This window comes from Notolabrus celidotus, chromosome 24 (genome assembly GCF_009762535.1).
Source record: "Notolabrus celidotus isolate fNotCel1 chromosome 24, fNotCel1.pri, whole genome shotgun sequence".
NCBI classification, from domain to species: domain Eukaryota; kingdom Metazoa; phylum Chordata; class Actinopteri; order Labriformes; family Labridae; genus Notolabrus; species Notolabrus celidotus.
In genome coordinates, this window is record NC_048295.1 from 353146 (window position 1) to 370454 (window position 17309).

The 17309-nt window shown below is 44.8% G+C and overlaps 1 protein-coding gene across 7 annotated transcripts; it reads left to right on the top strand.

The window, feature by feature from the left end:
* The first annotated feature begins 194 nt into the window (after window positions 1-194).
* Window positions 195-16696, top strand: LOC117808150 (protein Shroom2-like). Of its 7 annotated transcripts, XM_034677685.1 has the most exons (11): window positions 195-309; window positions 685-941; window positions 2126-2274; window positions 8124-8246; window positions 8442-10755; window positions 10881-10936; window positions 12490-13107; window positions 13509-14024; window positions 14511-14682; window positions 14800-15072; window positions 15152-16696. In XM_034677685.1, the coding sequence occupies exons 2-11, from the start codon at window positions 723-725 to the stop codon at window positions 15422-15424; spliced, it is 4713 nt and encodes a 1570-aa protein (XP_034533576.1). In that variant the 5' UTR covers window positions 195-309; window positions 685-722; the 3' UTR covers window positions 15425-16696. The 7 variants fall into 7 exon arrangements, with proteins under 7 accessions (XP_034533576.1, XP_034533578.1, XP_034533581.1 ...); XM_034677687.1 differs by lacking the exons at window positions 195-309; window positions 685-941; window positions 2126-2274 and adding exons at window positions 3796-3915; window positions 7649-7666 and having other exon boundaries at window positions 14508-14682; XM_034677690.1 differs by lacking the exons at window positions 195-309; window positions 685-941; window positions 2126-2274 and adding an exon at window positions 3796-3915 and having other exon boundaries at window positions 8124-8266; window positions 14508-14682.
* Window positions 16697-17309: the final 613 nt, after the last annotated feature.

The following is a 17309-nucleotide window of genomic DNA, read 5'->3' on the forward strand; positions in this document are numbered from 1 at the left end:
CCATGCCATCCTGCTCTGTGACCACTAGGGGTCGCTGCGACACCATGGATAACACAGCTCAGTAAGTAAAGTGTGGAAGTGATGGAGCTGTGGAGAACAGATGGAGATGTCAGGCGGCTGCTGTGGACGGAGGAAGGAGCTGCTCTCACTAGAAGGTCTGAAACTCTGATCAGGTTAAGAAACAGTCCAAGTCTTCATATCCAGATTAAAGATGATTGAAAGCACCTGGTGGAGCTTCACACCTGGACACTACTTCTCATTTCTTCCTGTGTGCAGCTCGTGAGGAGGTTTCTCTGCAGTCAAACAGAGGTAAGCCTTTTTTTTAGACTCTCAGGTGTTCCTCACATTTAGCTTCACCTGCTGTAAGTTTGTTTGTGGCATTACAGTTGTTGCTTGTGGCGTTTTGTTGTTCCAGTTGTCTACATGTTGTAAACTAAATCAATAAATACTGCAAACTGAGAACAGTAAGTTTTATTCTTCAGGTAGGATGCACAGAAAGTGTTGACAAGGAAGACATTGATCCATAAATCCCAAATAAATAGTCAAAGATAAGAATGAGTCACTTTATTTATTACATTTTACAGGACATCAAGTCTTTGTGCACTTAAAATATTTAGAGCCATTCCAGCTTCCTTGTTTCTTTGAGAACATATCATAAATAAAGATACATGCTCTTTCTTTCAGAGTGAGCTGTTGTTGATGGAGAGTGAACCCGAGGCATCATGGATGCCGTGGACTACCGAGACCACCTGAGACTTTCAGCAGGTAGGATGAAGTGGTGGAGGGAGGTGGACATGTGGAGAAGCACAGAGCAGCAGAGGAAAGACAAGGGGGACAAGGAGGATGAAGAGCTGGTTGAGGTGCTGCTCCGAGGCAAAGCACCCTGGGGCTTCACCCTGAGGGGAGGCACCGAACACAGAGAGCCTCTGGTTATCACAAAGGTGAGGACATAGTTTGATGTATCTGATATTTTTGTGGACAGGAAAGGAACCAAACCCCTCACATGAAACAAGCAGAAGGCTAAACAGTATTTGGCATCTGCAGAGGAGAAATACCAGAGATACCATTCCACAATTACGTGGCAAAAATCTCAAACATGCAAACAAATGCTGGAGCAGAAGCAGAAATAAGTTCAAATAGTGCAACAATTATTTAATCACAAAGACCTGTAGTTCTAAGTTTCATTTCAGTTTGACGTCCGGTGCAGAATTAAAGGCCTTTCATCAAAGTCTCAAACGCTGACCTTTAACTGCATCAGAGGAGAGGTGTGCCAAAGTATGTCATCACCTTTTTAACGTCACAGATGTGTGACATGTCTCACCTCAGAGTAAAATTCTGTTCTAATTACAGCTCTCTGGTTCTGCCAACTGGAACAGCAGAACATGAATCCAAAAGAGTTTATAAACTCAGCTCTGGCTCTGTTTGGATCCAGGTGTATCTCTGTTCAATAAGAAAAATGAATCTTTATTAAAACCAGTAGATCTTTGTAACAGGACCCATAACTCCAACAGAGTTCATGCTGCTCTGTACCTGCTAAGCTCCTGAGGGTGATATAAGGATTACATGCAGTATGAAATGCAGCAGAGGCCAGGACTACTTTTCCTTCTTTGTTGACTGCAGCATACGTAGAGCAGTTTGTCCACCTGCTACTTCAGGTTACAGGTGGTGCAAGATTTAATTTTTAATCAGAGCACTCAGGTTGCCGGCCTGGATGACGAGGGTGAAACAGTATCCTGAGAAACTTCCACCTTACAGAAAATGTTTACCTTGTTTGGAAAATTTACAACTGGGTGGTTTGTTTTCTTGTTTTATAACTTGTTTTTGTCTTCGTCTCTTGACACAACAAAGCTGGCAAAAGAAACTTGTAATGAAAATAAGACTCAGCGTCTCAAGCAGAGCCAGAGCACCCTGAGGCTCCAGCTCTAATTACACAGAGGAGACAAAGCTGCCAGATAAACAACAACAACACATTTACATTTGCCCAGAGGATGGCACCAGAGGTTTGCACATGTTGTTGCCTTTAGCAGTAATAGAATATAAATTATTGAGCAAAGGAACATGTAGATAGTTAGATACTGCTTGTGTGTAGAATTTCTCTGATGTGTGTGTGTGTGTGTGTGTTCAGGTGGAGGAGGGCAGCGTGGCCGCGTCAGTCAGTCTCCAGGCCGGGGATAAGATGGTCAGCGTTAACGCAGTTCTTCTCAGCGGGTCCCGACAGGAGGCCATCTGTCTGGTGAAGAGCTCTCATAGGACCCTGACCCTGGTGGTCCGAAGGTACCATAACAGCAAATATCCCTTTGCTACCTTAGCTTATGAAAATGTGTCAATAATTTTCATTTCAATGAGCTCTGATCAAAGACTGGATTATAAATCTGAACAGATATCTGATGCAACCTTGTCAAGCTGAATCCAAACGAGTGCAGAGGTTTTAATCTCTGCCCTTTCATGGTAGATTGTTGGTTGGTTTTGCATGTGTTGGCGTACATGTTCTGGATTAACATGCCACAGCAGGAGGTCAAAGGTCAAAGCCACACTCCTCTGACAAAAGATGAACATAACAACTCATTCTTGCGACCTGCATCTGCAGACCGTAAGACAGAGAGGATTTGAGCTGAGGATGTTGTTTATACTCACATTAGGTCTCTGTAAATATAAACATCAGATGATGCTCCCTGACATTACATAATATCCAGACATCAAGTTCTTTTAATAAAGAGGGTCTGCAGAGACAGACCCTGCCCCGCAGTCTTGCATGTAGGCCTCTTGCTGCTTGTTTGCCCCTGAGGGAAAAACAAAAGAGGGTATTGTGGAGGAAGTGGATCTGCAGCCAACACGGTTAGTTCAGAGCACTGATAATGACTCCTGAATGAGACAGAGAGGAGTCCCCTCTGTCAGCTGGTCCAAACCAACCTGTCAGATGTTTCCAGACTCAAACAGCACCACTTTACTCCTGGGAAGCTGGAGAGTTGAGTATCTGCTCTCAGTAATGCTTCAGACTCGGTACAGATGTGCTGAAGAATGTTTGCATAATTTTTGCAGCCATCCGGAGGAGGATCATGACACCCTAACAGGTTTAGCTCTCCCCTGTGGAGACTTGTAGCTATTGTATGAATATTTATTCAAAAAATTAATGATTAATTATCTTTATTATTTACATTATATACATAATCTCTTTGTTATTTTATTCAGCCAGATAGTTTTACATTAGATACATGTAACTCTTTGAAATTGAAAGTTTTAATAAATGAAAGCAATTCAACAACTTGAGATTTTTGCCATTCAACTAGACTCCATTTTATAATAAGGTTAATTCATTAGAGAGTAATCCCAATGTGGATTTATTTTGAGCCTCTCTCCAGTAGTAACCTCTGTAGCAGCTTCTTAAATCCCTTTTTCTACATGTGCAACTGATGTCCTGTCCTGTCAGAATTATATGCTCCCCAGCAAATGGCAACAGAGTCTTAAAGCCTGAATCCAATTACTAGTTGCAAAGCCACAAGCGTGTGCTCAGCTTTGCGGAGTGGGTCGAGTCAACAGGAGGGAAAGGTGGACTCTTAAAGTGCTTCAAGTCCCCTCTATCTTGAGAAAACTTTTGATATGAATAAGTTTACAGAGTAAACACCCGGCTCGTATTAAGAGGAGAAATGCAAAAAGTTTCTGTTGTGGGAGATTGTTGCGTCCCCCTCAGAGCTGTCAGAGTCCACTTGTCCTCCCCTGTTTGCAGGAGGAGTGGTACGGTCCATGTTGCCTAGGTGAGTTGACAGTGCTTACTGGGATAGGCCATATCAGCAGAGCCCATTGTTTTCAGGGGCTTTGGCTACTCCAACAAGCAAAGAGTGGGCACTCCTGTCTGCTGGTCTTTCTCTCTCCGGACATGTCTGGGTTTTAGAAGATTAAGAGCAGATTTACACTCAGGTATTTTCTCTTTTCTTTCACCTCCACCTGTGTCTCCATTTTTATGTATTCCTTTTATTTCATGACCTCTGATTCAGTCACTTTAGTTCCCTACAAATGGGATTAGATCAGGAAGCCATGACTGGGTTTGCGATGACTTTATAAGTGCACCTCGTTAGATGACTTATTGAAATCACGTGTCAGCTTGATGGATGGATGATTGTGTTGGTGCAGGATAATATAAGTAAAGATTCTTTTGCATGTGTCTAACTGATTCTTCAGTTTCAGCAGAGAAGCTTATTGTGACTTTACATGTCTGCTAAACAAACCACTGTTAGATACTGCTGTCATCCGCTCACTCACAGGCCAGGAGCAGCTCCTCTTACAGAAAGATTGGAAGTGTTGTTCAGAGAGTCTGATTCAAACAACTGTATGTAAGCAACAAGTGTGCAGCAGGTCAGTGTGATGAGCTGCTGACATGTTGTTTCTTTTTTCTTGGGGTTGCCTGAGTTTGATTTCATGCAGCGGCTCAAAGGAGGCAGAGAAGGATGTGGACGTGTTGATCCCTGTACAAGGATACCCCTGCCCTTCTTCAGTGATATTATTAGTTGTCATTTGCAGCCCTGAGTTTGACAGACTTAGATGTACAGTTATTTAAAAAGCTCTGATAAATCCAGATGTTTTTCTTCTCTGTTTTGTCCTGTCCTCTGTGGGGCATTTTATTCCTCTCTCTTTTTATTGTTTTGTCGCCGTGCAGGCAGTGACACACCAATAAGCCCAGCCGTGATGACACTGGCACTTTCTATTGTATCTTCCTGTTCAGAGCTCATCGGGGCAAAAACGGCCCCACAGCCGGCTGCTGGGGAATCGGCAAGGTGTGTGAACACTGAGCAGGGTGATAGGAGCTGGATGAAAAGATGAGGGAGTGAGACAGATGGAGTCAAACCGAGCCACTGTTATCAGAGAGGATGAAATATCTCAGTGTTTATTTGTATGTCTTTATCACAGCTTTTCAAATTGATCCTGTTGGTGTGTGTGGTGGAGAATATGGCGTGATGTGAAAGACAGTGTTCTGAATAAACCATGTAAAGCTCACAGCTCGTCTCCCCTGTGGAGGAGTTCTTTGTGGAGGAGTTGCCTGACATTAGCTGGTATCTCTCAAAACAGACATAGGCCCAGGCTAAACATTCCTGTCTGTGCTACGTTCCCCAACAAGGACACTGAAGTAGATCTTCAACTGAAAAACAGGCTTGTGAAATAAATAGTGGTGATGGAATGTGTGGCAGTGGTATCGTATATCAAATCAGGCTGGTGTGAGCAAATAAGAGTCAAAGCAGTCACAGTTCATGCATGCAACAGAAAGTTGGAACTCTTAGTGGTTTCAACCCAAAACTAAAGCAAGCAGTTTCTCTTTACTTCAGTCAGAAAATCTCTGCAATACCTTCTGTAGACATTTAATACAATCTAAACAACACAAGAGGATTTGAGCCAGAGGTTTCTGCAGAAATCATCCTCTTTGTGGAGTTAATTTAATGAGTGTTCACAGCTTAACACAGGAGAGAAGGAGCTTCTATCTGCTCCAACATGAACACTTTAAAACCTTCAGTAGTCCCTATGTATGATACAACCTTCCCAAGAAACAAGCTTCATGAATTGAACATGTATTCCTTGTTTTAAATATTTAAGCAGTGTTCGTGTGGACTGATCTTTAGTTAGTCTTACAGTTTGATCAATTCTGAAATATCTCAGCAGGTATGGGATTGAATATTGATTCAAGATGCCAAAGTAATGAATCCAATTTGACTTTCTTGATCCTGACTTTCTCTCTAAACTAAGATGATGACCATGGTGTAGATCACAGATGAAAAAGAGAATAAAGTTTTAAAGATTTATTTACACATCGAAGAGATTTGACTGGAAACCTGTATCTCTCTACTTTGTGGCAAACTGTGAGCTGTTCTGGTTAATTGTTTCCCAGCAGCCCCGGCGGCGCTGCGGGTACAGCCACTTACAGCCCAAACACAAGATTACAGCAAGGACGCTGAGCAGGACAATAGCTCCTCCCTCTAGTCTCAAATCCCCCTTTATAATCCCCAAGGAAATCTCCTCCACAGCACAAGGTGGAGTGTGTTTGTGTGTGGAGGTGGAGGAGGGGGCAGCAGATCCTCAGCCATGGAGTCTACAGATTCCTCACAGCGTTCGTCTCTGTCAGACTGTTAGGAGGTTTGATGTTTCTCCTGCCCTGAAGTGTTGTTGAATGAATCAGCTGTGGAGAAGTGAAGGTGTCCTTTGTTGAGCCAGAGAGCAGACTCAGCATGTGAGGTAGGAGGTAAGTTAGGATGTCTTGTTGTCATCTATTACATAAACTGACACCAAGCAAGTTGTGAACTAGTTAATAACTCAGTCCAGCTTGTACCAGGTATTTGTTGTGATAGTTATAGATCAGTTTGGTAAGTTGACAGGAATGGTTTGATAACTGATTTCAGAACCGGTTAAAGTCTTCTTTAACAATCTGATACAAACACAGTTTTTCTAGATTGTTCTTCTTTATCTCCTGCTCTTATTCTGCTTTATCCAATCCCCTTGATGACAGGTACTATAACGCTGATGCCAACTGGGTCAGCTGTGTTTTGGTTTCATGTTTGGTTGGTCTCTTGAATGAACTGGCCTTAGTTTGGCTCGTTTATCCGAGAGAGAACAGTGGCGTCCCCTCCCCTTAGGAATATCTGTGACAGACCAGCTGTATCCCCTGACAATAGACCCTCAGCGCTTTAGAAAAAGTGACATTTGCATTTTCATTGTGCAGGAGTTTGTTTGAAGGCAACACAACCCTCACTGTTTGTGTCACACTGAGCAGAGGGAGGGGAGGTTTGCAGGGAAAGTACCTATACGGATTTATGCAGTAATGCACGGACATAAGCCTCTTAACATGACTCTTCATGCTGTTCTTTAGACTCACATTCATATTTACTTTCTTTGGATGATGCAAACAAAGAAGAGCTATGTAGATGCTCCTTCGATCCACAAGCTGTAAAGAAACCAGGTCCAGGTAAAGTCTGAAAGAATGGGCAGCCTTTCATCATTCGACTGATACTCCTTGAAGATGGCAAGCATAGATGCGCGTGTCTCTATGAGCTTACTGTTATTAAAACCTGGTCCGGGGGCAAACTGTGGATATGTCTCAGTCCAGTTTTTCTTAAAGCCGAGTAGCTAACCTCCATCTGGGCCATGTGGCTGTGACAGTCCTGTCTCCACTCCCCTCAAGATAAGAGAGGGGTCACATGTTCCAGCTCATATATAAACTGTATTAAAACAGGCACATTACAAACCTAAGGCTGGGTTTACACTCCATAGAGAGGAAACAGTTGATTTGATGTATTATTCTGTCTTTATATATATTTTGTTGTCTTCTTCCTTTTCTCCTTCCTTCACTTGCACCCGCTAAGGACTAAAATGGTTGATGTAGTATCACCACGCATGATGCCGTCAGAAACCGAAGTTCATGTAGCGAGGAGCTTTCTCACCAAGATTTTGCGAAGCTCTATGAGGTACCAACAGCCTGTCATGTCAGGTTGTGTTTGCTGGTAGATTTTGGTGAACCTAAGTGAGCGTTTGTGATCCAGTTTGTCCGTTGTGATTGTGTTCTTTGTAGCTCAGTGATGTTCAGCCTCCTTGTGTTCTAGTGGATTTATTTCTACCCTTATATTTCATGTGTTCTTAATGTGTAACTTTTCTTTTTCAACATGCTCTCCAGGAAAAACCGCCTTAAAGGGTATGTGCTGGTTTTGTGTGAGTGTAGTGACTAATACAGTCTTGAACATATATGTTTAAAAGTCCAATTTGATCATATATTAATGAGTTTAATCCTCAGTCTGTTGCTTTGGATGAGGAGGTATAATTATAACTAACTCCTGGACTACATATCTGTGCAATAAATACAATGTTGAAACTACCTTTTCTAACACAGTCCTTGCACTATCACATTTCTGTGGATTTGTTGCTTAAGTAGAAATTTGTGAAGGAATCAGGACCAGCTTATCCCTGAGTAAGCTCAGGAAACGCTTAGTGAAAAATGATAGTGTTGCCAAAACTCATGAAAAGGCTTTAAAGTGTTGCACTCTGCAGAATCTGTCAACTCATGAAACAGTTTAGAAAATTCAAAAGAAGCTGAAATGTCAAATATTCCCTTGTTATTGTGTGAAGTGTTTTGTTGCCTCGCTGCCTTTCAGGAAGAATGATCCAGGCTCACGGCCCCATTCTTGGCACTCCTCCAAGCTGACAGAAGAGGAGTCAGAGCCAGCCAGGAAAGAGGCCACCCCAGCTCCAGTCTGGCAGCCAAAACATGAAGCAAGGTGTGCTTTTGAGCTCCTCTGTGAGTTAAACAGGGCAGGAAATGAGTTGTATTCGCCATTTGGCACAAGACTTGGCAGGTGGTAGTGTTAAGTGTGAAAGTGTTTGCAGGTCAATGATCATGCATTATTCAACAGAGTTACTTATCCCAATTATTTGTCAGTTCCAGTTTTCTTCTTCTATTCTTTAAACTTTAGGCCAAAAGATTCGGCTTCTCAAGGGGACCAGGACACACAGCAGCAGCTCACCGGTCAGTTCAGCTCAGTGAGCCTCATGGAGAAACTGGAGCGCCCCTCTCACCCCTACCCACCAGGTCGTCTTTCACCGAATAAATACAGCAGCAGTGCAGAGCTGGAGGGAAAAAGAGACTCTGGGCTGAGCTGTTTCTCCAGTGGCTCCAGCCCTCCTTTTCATGACCCCGGCACACCTGGGAGGAAGGACACCAGCACTGAGAACATTTTCTTCAAAGGCTTTCAGAGTGAAGGGCCTCAGCAGGCTGAGCGGCCGAGGTACCTTCAGCCAACGCTGGGTAACGGAGGCTGGGAGGGGTCACGGGTGGAGGAGCAGCCTGCCTCCCGGGTGTCCATTTCAGGGAGACCAAGCTTTAACCCAGTGTGGCAGGTACCAGAGAAGAAGTCCCAGTCTCCTCCTCCACCACCTCCTCCCCTGCGCAGTGATAGTTTTGCTGCAACAAAGGTGTTTCCTTACACTGAAGGGCCAAGTGGTCCAGCAAAGGCCCAGGGCAGGTCCTTTGAAAAACTAACTGATAATCACACCCAGAACAGCCTCAGATTCCACCAGGAGAAAGCTTCAGAGGCCACACGGAGCTTCAACCCCTTGCCTGCCAAAGACTTCCTCCATCCTAGCACAGCAGCTGACCACAACCACAACCAGCTGCACCCCAACAAACTCTTCTCCCTCTCCAGCAATGACATCAGGCAGTCTAATTACACCAACCTACCTGCACACCAGAGACAATACAGTGACGAAAGCCCACTCTACCTGCAGACCAGGTCAGCTCCTCCAACAAAGATCCAGAGTGTAGGAAGCTACTATCGCAGCCTCCAGGATTTGCCCACAAATGCCTTCGGACGAAAATATGTTCGGCATTCCACGGCATCGATTGCAAGTTCTGCTGCAAACCAAAACCTGGAGAATGGGGGGCACAACAGGAACTACAGCCTGATGAGCAAACTTTCAGTACAGACTGCAGACCTCCAGGCGAGGCGGGGCAAAGCAGAGGGCAGGACCGGGGAAGCAGAGATACCCTACTGGATGATCAGCAATGAACCAGGCTTCCAAAGTTCCTTAAAGACAAGTAGTAAGGCAAAGTACTCTCTACCTCAGTCCCAGATGCCTTACAAGGAGCGCAGTGATACCCATCTGGGTAACAGTCTAAATTTTGAACCCCAAACCTCTGAGCTAACCGTTCGAAGTCGCAGCCCTGAGGATGCTGCAAAGACAGTTGAAGGACACTCGAATGACAAGAACAGAAACTTTACTGTACCTCAAAGTAATGATCCTAAGGCCAGTCTTCTGAGGCACCAAGACCCATGGGTGCCTCAAGAAGATCACAGAATATCCCCCCTGAAAACCCCACTTCTCCACTCTTTGGCCCAGGAGAGTAGGACTCTGACTGAAAGGCAAATAGCACCAATGACCCTAAACGTTATGTCCAACCAGGAAGCCAGTGACATCATGGCCGCCAGCAATGGAAAGACAAATCGACGCAGTGACCGCTATGCTACCACCCTCCGCAACGAGATCCAGCAGAAGAGAGCCCAGTTGCAAAAAAGCCGCAGCGCTGCAACCTTGACGTGTGATGCAGAGGATGAAGAGACAGAGGAGTGGAGGTCCACAGAAACCTCTACGTCTTCTGGTGTGTCCTTCTCTAACACCTATAAAGACCACCTGAAAGAGGCTCAGGCCAGAGTTCTCCAGGCTACCTCCTTCCAGAGACGAGACCTTGAGCCTCTCGGGCCTGAGGCACCCATGGTTAAAGCCTCCAATGGACGCATAAGAGGACGCAAACGCTTTCACCTGGCCAAGAGGACGCACTCCTTCTCCGAGCCGGACAAAATAGACAAGGTGGGAGTGGAGGGAGAATCTCAGACAGGGTCTTTAGGAGAGCCAAGGAGGTTCTTTGATGTCAAACCAGCATTTTCCAGGCCTGTGCTGAAGTCTAGTCTGGGTACAAACTTGAACGCAGACCTCGAAGAGACGGGCAAACAAAAAGAGAGAACTGTCCCTGGAGAACTTGAGAGGTCTCAGCCAGCTTCAGACCCCGCTCTCCTCAACCCTGGACAAACACAGCTCTTACTAGATCAGCAGAGGCTTGGGACTTTTGCTGAGTACCAGGCCTCATGGAATAAAGCCAAGAAGCCATCCGAGGCCAAGACACAAGGAAGGTACCACTCAGCGGAGAACATCTTGGATACAGATGCTGAGGAGAAGGCTTTGTGCATCCACGAGAGATCTCGATCTTCTCCATCTGCAGACTTCTACACACAGGTGAGAATTGGTGGAGAATAACTGATTAAAGATTAAAAATAACTGAGTGCATTCAGCTACCTGTATAACATGAGTTTACATATTCATTTAAGTTTAGTAAAGAAGAAGTTTGTTTCTTTTTACAGAATAATCCTTCCTCATGGAGAGACTGTCAGAGCCAGCAGAGCAGGTGTCCCACCAGGTGAGATGAAAGATCTTTTTGACATATAAAAGATTACAAAGTTATAAAAGACAAAACAAAAATATTTTGTATTCAATGTAAAAGTTACAAGAAACTAAAAAGGAATAAAAAAAGTAAAATGGAGAGTGTGAGAAACTTCATCCTGTAATTCTTATGTTGTGAGAGCTGGCCAAAGATTTCAGCGATATTAACATCCCATAACCTCAAAGGGAACAGGACTGACAGCTTGTGTCATCCCCAGCGCTGCAGCTATGTGAGCTATAGGAGTTAATTTGACTTGGTAATCCGGTGCGTCTCAGGAGAGGATGATCTCATAAAGGAGAAACTCACTGGAGCACACAAACACTTTGAGCCTTTTATTAAAGCTGCAAATAAAGTTTGGATGTCTGTACATCTTCTCCAGAGTCAATGGTGAACAAAGGCACCCTGCATTCAATCACTCCACCACCAGACAGATGCACCTGTCCAGGGAACAGGATTGATCAGTGTTTGCGTAGTCCACAAAGGTCAAATAGTTGACCTTTCCAAAGTGTCCACTAGAACACGCCGTGCTGACGCTGCCCTTTGGGTTTCTTTAGAACAAGAAATGCTCGTGAAGTATCGTGTAAATGTGGAATGTGTTTGATTGGTGAGATTTCAGGGCAGAAAGGAATCTCATCCCAGTTTTTCTCTGAGCTGAAAGGATCATATCATCTTCTGTAATGCTAGATCTCTCCTAACCTTATCTCTTTTTGTTTGAGCTCATGTTTATGTGAAGTTAACAAAGTGTCTCTCCAATAACTGGTAAGTTACCCGGGGTGGAGAGTGAATCCATTTATCCTTCAGCTGCTGGAGAAAACTGACACCAGTCTGTTGTGTCCACGATCACTTCCTCAGCTGAATGGTGACGCACATTTACTTCTTTGTTGAAATGTTGTACAGTGTGCGAGGTGGGAATAACGATTGTCAACATTCCCTACACAAGGTTATCTCAGATGAAGTGTGACTTGAATTCCTTCCCCCTGTGTGTACACACACTGCACAGTTTTAGGTGGAGGAATTCTGTCCCCTGCCTCTGCTCATGTTTAGTCCAACCTCTGTACTTGATTTCACACTTGTGGTTCAGGTTTTCCTGAACAGGCAACCAACCTTTAGCCCCTTCTGATCAATGCTGCATGTCAGCCTACAGATGTACACAGACCGCTAGAGACACAGGCTTGTTTTCCTCCACAGAGCTGTGGTTCTAACCAGAAAGCTGCTTCTGACTCATGCTGTTTTGATGGAGTTTGAGCTGATGCCAAATTTCTTCCCGGTATCCATAAGTACCAGTTTGCAAACAAACTTTCATGGAAACTGTGATATAAGTTTATTTTCAGATGTCAATGTGTAAAACAATGGCAGCAGAAGCAAAGCTATGCAAGAATTACATCAGCTGTTGAAGCAACAGATTCACAGAAGAGAAAGAAAGTCTTCAGGAAACAGTTTACACAGAAACATTTACCTGTTTGGTTTGAAGGAAGAGTCACATTTTCTCCTCAGGTGCTGATGAGGTTTGTCTTTATTTGAACCTTTAGGGGAACAACAGAGAGCAGGACGCGATACCAGCCTGACCACAGCCCACAGTCTGCCCCGCCAGTCCCCAAGAACGAGGGCCCAGTCCCAGGCCTTACTGACCACAGGACCAGACCAGACACTGCCAATCCCTCCCACACCACACACTCCACGGGCCTTTGCAGCCTCAACCCCAACCCAGGCTCCCAGCTCTCATCGCAGCTTCCACAAACCAAGAGCCCTCTGCCGCCGCCCAGGCCCCATTTAGGCCCAGAAACCACATCCTCCTCCCAGGAATTCCTTGCTGGCGCCCAGGCAGACCTGACAGCGCTCCAGCCTCTGTCCATCTCTAGCTTGGACACCCAACAACATGGTACTGCCCAGAGCTCCTCCATCAGCCCCACCCAAGTCAGCTCCCCTCAACCCGTCAGAGCGTACAGAGGAGACATGAGCAGGGGAGGCGTAGAAAACCCAGAGGAGGAGAAGGAGCTGCCACCTTCTTCCATATCCCTGTCCTCTTCTTGGACGCCAGCTCTGTCTCTTCCAGCAGATGGAGCGCGGTCTCCCTCGCCACAGTTTGCACCACTGAGACTCACAGACAAACCGCCGGCAGTGTTCGTGCAGGAGGACTCACCGCTCAGGTAAGCAGCTTAGACAAAGTGCTTCAGGTCTCCTCAGCGACCCTCCTTATGTAAGCTTTTCTCTTGTGTTCTGCGGAGAAGCTTTGAATAGCCACTGGAGGTAAACAAGCTCAAGACGGAGGAGAGAACAGTTTTAGAGAGGCAAATAGTAAATGTTTCCAGACTCTCAATGAGGTTCTCTTCTAATGGCACAAAAAGAACAAAGACCTTAACCTCGGGAGGAGATATTTATGCACATAAAACTTGGACTGCTTTTGACTTTGATCTAAAGAAGTCAGAAGAAACTGAGAGCTCATGTTTTTAATGTATTACTTGTTAAAGATGATATTTTTATTGATGACTGAAGGAGTCACATGTAATATAACTCTTGACTTTAATGTTGAGGTCTGTTTCCTCTGCAGATCAGAGAATGGTTTGAAGCTCCCGGCTGAGATGGACACGAACAGTCCGGTCAGGAAAGTCCCAGTGAGGATTGTCCACACTGAGAGCAACTCGGAGCAAGAGGGTAGAGCCTACCTGCCTCAGAACCCTGACACCTGCAGTGTTTTAGACCTGCTGCCCCACATCCCCTCCCTCAGCATCATGGAGCGCCCGGCCTTATCCCTGTTTAGCGCCTATAACCGGCAGACTGTTCAGGACCTGATGCAGACCAAAGACCAGGAGTCGGTCACTGAGCTGAGTGGTGTGGGGTCTCGGCCCACAGAGGAGGATGCTAAGAGAGAGGAGCTGGCCAGGGACATCATGGGTAAAGACAAGTCCTTAGTGGATATCTTGGACCAAAGTGGCAGGATGACCACCATGGACCTGATGGAAGGACTCTTCCCCACAGAGGAGCAGATCCTGGAGGGGGCTCACCTGCGCAGGAGGGCATCTGCAGGCTCCAGGCTGCCCACTTTATCCCCCAGGAGCATGGAAAGGTATGAAATATAACAAGTGCAGTTCTGTTAAAGGCTGTTAGAGTCAAATGAGTAGAAAAAGATCACACAAGGTTGAACTGCTTGCCTCTTTCTCAGTTTTGGAAACACAAGAAAGAACCTTTTATGAAGACCTTCGGTTGTCTGCATTTCTGAAAAAGTGGCAACATGTGTTCAAATTCCCAGGTGACAGCCGTGAGAGGCCCAGATATGTAAAGTGAAGGTTTGACTGTGTCCAACCTTTACTCAGCCTGCCCTCTGGTGGACATGTTGCCCTGTTACAGCCTGTCTCCTGTCTCCTGTTCATTTTATCATTTCTCTTCTTGTTTACTTGTATTTGGTAATAATCCAAAATGTCTCCATTGACTTCATGACAAAGAAGCAGCTGTACTCCAATCAGTGTTGTCACCTCTGCCCATCTTTATTTGTGCCCCCCTGCGTGTGTGTGTGTGTGTGTGTGTGTGTGTGTGTGTGTGTGTGTGTCAGAAGGGAGGAGGAGGACCTGTCTGTATCAGCAACAGCCTCCCTGGTCCCAAGCTCCTCCTATTATAACACATCTGCCCCAAAAGCCGAGCTCCTCATCAAGATGAAGGACATGCAGGAGCAGCTGGAGGATCAGGACTCTGAGGATGAGCTGGACATTGACCTTGCTAGTAAAAAGGTAAAACTCAGTCAGAGAGGCAGACACTGGGAAATATTTCTTTGAGTTTGAGGGGAAATTTGCTTTGGGGTAATCTTTGTTTGTGTTTAACTCCATTTGTCTTTTGTTACTCTACAGCAAGAGCTGATCTCCAGCCTGGCAGGGAAGCTGGAGGTGCTGCGGGAGGCACGACATAGCCTTCAGGAAGATGTGGAGGACAACGAGGCTTTGGGTCGCGAGGTGGAGGCCACCGTGCAGCGACTCTGTCAGCCTAACCAGCTCGACAAGTTCCGTATGTTCGTTGGCGACCTGGACAAGGTGGTGAGTCTGCTGCTGTCGCTGTCGGGGCGCCTCGCAAGGGTGGAGAACGCCCTCAACAGTCTGGAGGAGGAAGCCCCACCTGAGGAGAAGGTAACAGTCTGATCATACGAGTGTAAAAATGTGTTTCTCTTCTTCTACTGAATTATTAACAATATGCATCTTTTATCAGCGAACACTGACAGAGAAGCGCAAGCTGCTGATGCGGCAGCATGAGGATGCCAAGGAGCTGAAGGAGAACCTGGACCGTCGGGAGAGACTTGTTTACAACATCATGGAAGACCACCTCGACGCGGAGAGCTTGGACGACTACTGTCACTTTGTGAAGATGAAATCAGCTCTCATCATTGAGCAGCGAAAACTAGAGGACAAGATTAAACTGGGTGAGGAGCAACTGAAGTGCCTGGTGGACAGTCTGCCGCTGGAGCAGAGGCCCCTACTCTGATAATCATGAATGAAATGAGCCTCAGGTTCTGCAGGAGTGAAGAGCGAGCCACCAGAACATAAGGTTACAAGTTCCATATTTTAGGGTGCTATGTGTAGATCAAAATTTAACGTCATTGTTACATTTTGTCATGATGTAAAAACTTCTTTACCATGTCACTTTAATCGTCACTGGTTTGTAAGTTAATAACACTTTCCATGTGACCATTTTTGACACAAAATTGAGAAGTTAGTTTGATCCAAACATTGGATATTTTTACATTTACTCGTGTATATGGCTTATTGAGTTATTAACTGGAGTATTATAAGAGAACAATGTTATTAGTGACCATCATTAATGTCACAACTGGTCACTGTTGGAGGCCTTTTTAACACCAATGACTTCCAGTCAGATCTTGTCCATGGAGAACAGTCTGACTCTCTCTCCCCTCCTCTCTGCTGCAGCAGCATCTGACGCTGAAACACTGAAAAGTTTCACTTCTGTCCGAACCATGTTTCCCTGGACTCTTGTGTGTACGCAGCTCTCCACCCCTGGAGTTGAAGAAATGAGAGCAAAGTTATCTTTGAACCAAATGATGTTTCAGACATCGTACAGTGTACGATTTTGTGTTTATCTGTGTTTATCTCTCACAGTGTTTTCAGTCTTGCTAATTATTGTATTTAAGTTGCATGATGAACTTGCTCCCCTGCTGAGTTTGGCTGGGTTTGTTATTTTTCTTATGTGTATTTTAAGTTTAAGAGAACTATTTTCTAGTAATTTATTGTAGAAAACTTCTGTGGAACCCGAGAGTTTCCTCAGTAACTTACATTAACTCATGACGTGCTTTTTGTTTTATGATGAAATGAAATGAAGAGTTTGATTCTAAAGTGCTTTGAATCTTCTTTAGTTTGAAGTCTCTATTTCTCTGCTTGACAACACGCCCTCCTTCCTTCTGTATGATGTGTTATTCTATGACAGCAGACGTCACCTGTGGATAAGATGAATTTGTCATTTTATGGTCAAACTCTTTAATTTGTGCTAGAACAAGAACGTGATAACTGGACCTTTTCCTCATAAAGACAATGCTGACTGGTTCCAGCAGATGTTCGTCCTCCCTGTGTGCTTCACGATGATACAGTGCTGATGTTTTCTGGATGATTTTGTTGCCTGTGACCTCGCAGGTTTAAACTGTAATTGGTGCTGTAAGCTGAAGCTCCCATCAAAACTTCTGGATGGTCTTATTTCAACTGGACTCTTGGCCTCCTAGATAAAGGACTGAAGTGTTTTTGTGGATGTTGATGTAAAAGTTTGCACTTTACTCTCTAGTTTTGACCCTTCAGGAGACTCTACATATATATTTATTTGAAGACGTGCCTACATTAGTCTCTCACCACTGTGAGCTTCATGGACTGGTGTGGGCGTGCCCCTGTGCACTCATGTATGCAGTGCGAACTTCACCAACTTTCAAAGTAATAAAAAGATGAATCTACGAGATCTGGTGATGGTGAGTTGATTTTTTGTTTATCTAATGAGTTTCTTGAAACCAGAGAAAAATGTGTTTCCTAGACGTTGGACTGTTTTCTTTTCAGGTGAATCAAATTAAAGATCTGGTGATGGGTTAGTGATTTAGAATTATAAGTGTTAGTATAAATACACATGACCCAGCTAGGTTTATTTGTTTTATATGCCTGAGCATTTTTTCTCAGATGTAGTTAAACACATAGAAAAGATTTAGACGGAAATAACCTGCTAAGGTTTACCTGAACAACCCGTCCAGCTTCTGGCTCTTAATTGTCTGATAACTGGGGTGTAAATGATGACATGAACTTTGAACCTGGGCCTTCTGTTTACAGTTTTAGGATCACACTGATACGGACATTGACCTTGCTGATACCGACACTGATAT

Excerpts from the sequence above, each read along its gene's own strand:
- LOC117808150 (XM_034677685.1), top strand. The coding sequence starts at position 723 with ATGGATGCCGTGGACTACCGAGACCACCTGAGACTTTCAGCAGGTAGG. Across the intron at positions 10,756-10,880 it reads CTGCAGACTTCTACACACAG|AATAATCCTTCCTCATGGAG; the intron begins GTGAGAATTGGT and ends TTCTTTTTACAG. Across the intron at positions 13,108-13,508 it reads CAGGAGGACTCACCGCTCAG|ATCAGAGAATGGTTTGAAGC; the intron begins GTAAGCAGCTTA and ends TTTCCTCTGCAG.